The sequence below is a fragment of the Orbicella franksi genome, chromosome 4, assembly GCF_964199315.1.
Source record: "Orbicella franksi chromosome 4, jaOrbFran1.1, whole genome shotgun sequence".
Lineage (NCBI taxonomy): Eukaryota > Metazoa > Cnidaria > Anthozoa > Scleractinia > Merulinidae > Orbicella > Orbicella franksi.
The window spans coordinates 24,592,301-24,595,403 of NC_138148.1; the positions used below are offsets into that span (position 1 = coordinate 24,592,301).

General features: G+C 41.2%; 1 protein-coding gene across 1 annotated transcript; it reads right to left on the bottom strand.

The window, feature by feature from the left end:
* Nucleotides 1-1,842: 1,842 nt before the first annotated feature.
* On the bottom strand, nt 1,843-2,871 carry LOC145485647 (uncharacterized). Its single transcript, XM_081464284.1, has one exon. It carries the CDS (start codon nt 2,869-2,871, stop codon nt 1,843-1,845), a length of 1,029 nt encoding a protein of 342 aa, XP_081320410.1.
* Nucleotides 2,872-3,103: the final 232 nt, after the last annotated feature.

Below are 3,103 nucleotides of genomic sequence, written 5' to 3' on the forward strand. Positions count from 1 at the left end.
GTGTCGTTTAATTTTTAAATTCTACCTCATTACCATACTGAGAGATTCCATGAGACTTCAAAGCAACACGGACATGAACAAACAACATGTCTGTTTAATAGTAATGTATAAATGATACATTTTACATAGACGACAGGACTGATCTTGCGTAGCTTAAAACCTTAGCTATAGGTTTGTTGTAAAAATGAGCAAAGCAGCATTCAGATGACCACCCTGCAGTCTGGAGAATGTCATCTAGATTTACATTAGCCCTGCTGGTTACTGAAACAGATGCAGCTCTTGTACTGTGAGCTGAATATTTTGTTATATCAATACCAGCTAAAGCCAAAGTAGATCGCACCCATCTAGTTACAGTATCCCTGCTTACAGGCTTATAAGGTTTAACGTAACTTATTAACAGCTGTGATTGGCTGTTGACTCTCGATGCTTTGGTTCTCACAAGGTATTCCTTGAGCGTAGTACCAACACAAATACAGGGTCGTTCAGATGATTCCAGAACAACTTGAGGGTTAGATACCCCTGGTTTGCTTTGTTTGAGGTGGTTAGGGATGACAAATGTGTATTTGTCATCACTCACAAACATGTGATTTACGTCTAACAAGTGAATAGCCTGGCCTCGCTGACCCAATACTAACAACAACAGCATTACAAGTTTTGACATGAGTTGTTTAAGTGTCAATGATTCAGCAGGATGAAGCGTAGCCAGGTATGTTAAGACCACTTGGACATCCCAAACTTCTGTGTACTTGGGCTTAGGTGACCATGACTGGAAAACACCTTTCAACAGGCAACAAACTAGCGGGTTCTGTCCAACTACAGAGCCATCATCCAAAGACACGTAAGAAGACAATGCACTTCTAGCACAGTTGATAGCACTGTAAGTAAGTCCTTTGTCAAAAAGTTCAGAAAGGAAATCCAAGACTGCTCCTACAGGTGGTTGAAGATGATTGATTTTCCTTTGGAGACAAAATGCTGTCCATTTTTTGATGTACCCAGAGTACTGTTTCCTAGTACCTCCTCGCCAGGATGCCATGAGCAGTCCAACAGCTGACTTCGATACTCCTCTTGTTTCATAGTATTGCCTGACAACAGACATGCCATCAGTTTCATTTGGTTTCTTAGAGGATGTAGAGTCCCTGATTGTGGAAGGGTGAGGAGGTCCTTGTCTTGTGGGAGCATTAATGGATTTCCCACCAGAAGGCTTAGTAGCCGGGGCCACCAAACCTGTGTTGGCCAGACGGGAACTATCAACAGTGCTAAAGTCTGATCGTTCTCCTATTTCTGCAGACATCTGTTAAGCAGAGAAAAAGGAAGGAAAAATGTAAGCAAAATTTCCACTCCAGGAAAAAGAAAAAGCATCCACGTGGTAGACCCCAGGGTCAGGTTTCCAAGAAACGTATTTTGGAAGCTGGTTGTTTAGTCTGCATGCAAACAGGTCAATCTCAGGAGTGCCAAGTATGTCAGTAATCTTGAGAAATATACCAGGTTGAAGCTGCCACTCAATTCTCTCATTAAACTGTCTGGAGCTTTTGTCTGCCTCAAATTGAGGACACCAGGCAAATGGCATGCAGTCAACCAAATCTCATTTTGCACACAGCACATCCAAACACTTTTGGCAAGTTTGTTGCATGGGGGGGATTTAGTGTCCCCCATTGCATTGAGATAGCAGACGGTTGTAGAGTTGTCACTTTTTATGTACACATGCTTCCCTTTCAATAAGAACAGAAAGGATTTCAAACCAAAATATACTGCTAATAATTCAAGTTCATTAATGTGCTTTTGTTTTTCAAGTGGGGACCACATGCCTTGGGCACTTTGTCCATTGCAGACTTCCCCCCAGCCTTATGTTGATGCATCTGTTGCCATTTCTATAGCTGGGTTGCCCATGGTGATATTTTTGCATGCTGTGGGTAGGCTAGACACCCACCAGCTAGGGTCATTGACAGATTCTGAGGAGAGGGTCATAGTAGCTTCATAGTTTCCATTATTTTGTCGTAAAGCTGTATTTTTATCAATTTCAAGACTCCTGTAATAAAGAGGTCCATACTGGACAGCAGGCAAACTAGAGACCAGAAGTCCAATGACTTGGGCAACTTCTCTTATGGAAATTATACTTTTCTTCAAAAGTTGTTGGCATGCCAAAATTATTTTCTCTCTTTTTTCTGCTGTAAGAAATACTTTCATGTTGACAGAATCTAGAACAAAACCAAGAAATGCCAACTTCTGACATGGTTGCAACACTGACTTTACATGATTGATCAGCAATCCTAGAGACTCAAATAGGTTTAGGGTAGTGAGAATATTACTTCTGCGCTCTGTCTTCGAGTCCCCCTGTAAATATGAGTCATCAATATACCCAACATTCAAGTAGCCTTGGCTACGCAATGTGCTATACACTGGTTTCAAGAGTTTTGTAAAATATCTTGGTGCCAACGCTAGACTGTTAGGTAGGCATGTGTATTGAAACAACCTATTTCTCCAGAAAAACCTGAAATATTTCCTGTGCTCAACAGCCACAGGAACAGTGTAATATGCATCTGTTAGGTCTATAGAGGCCATATAACAGTTTTTCTTCGTTAACTGAATAGCACATGTTAAGCTTTCCATTTTAAAAAGTTGATACTCTATGGATGCATTCAGTCCTTTTAGATTCAAGATTAATCTGTAAGAACCATTTTTCTTCTTCCTGAGAAAAATGGTAGAGACATACTGACCATAAGTAGGGTCAGTCTCCTCAAGAACCCCTTTACCAAGCAATTGTTGTATTTCACCGTCAATAATTGCAGCCTCTTCAGAATTAAATCTAATTGGAGGCTTGGGATATTGTTGGTAGGGGTTTTCAGTGAACTCAAGATGACAGTGTTCAACCATGTCAAGAATTTTTCTGTCTGACGTTATGTCCATCCAGCCAGAGAGAAAATATTTAAGCCTGCCAGCAACTTGTAACTCTCTGTCCCTTACCTCAATATTTTGGTCATGGTTCAGTTCTGGTTCTTCTGAACAGCCTTCTTCCCCCCCTCCTTCTTGTTGAAAGGGAGGCGGCGGTAGTTTTTTGACGGCCCAGAGTAATTACTCCTATATTTGCCTTGGTATCTGTCTGAGT

Bases quoted from the DNA above. Each gene is read 5' to 3' on its own strand.
- LOC145485647 (XM_081464284.1), bottom strand. From the start codon at position 2,871: ATGGTTGAACACTGTCATCTTGAGTTCACTGAAAACCCCTACCAACAA.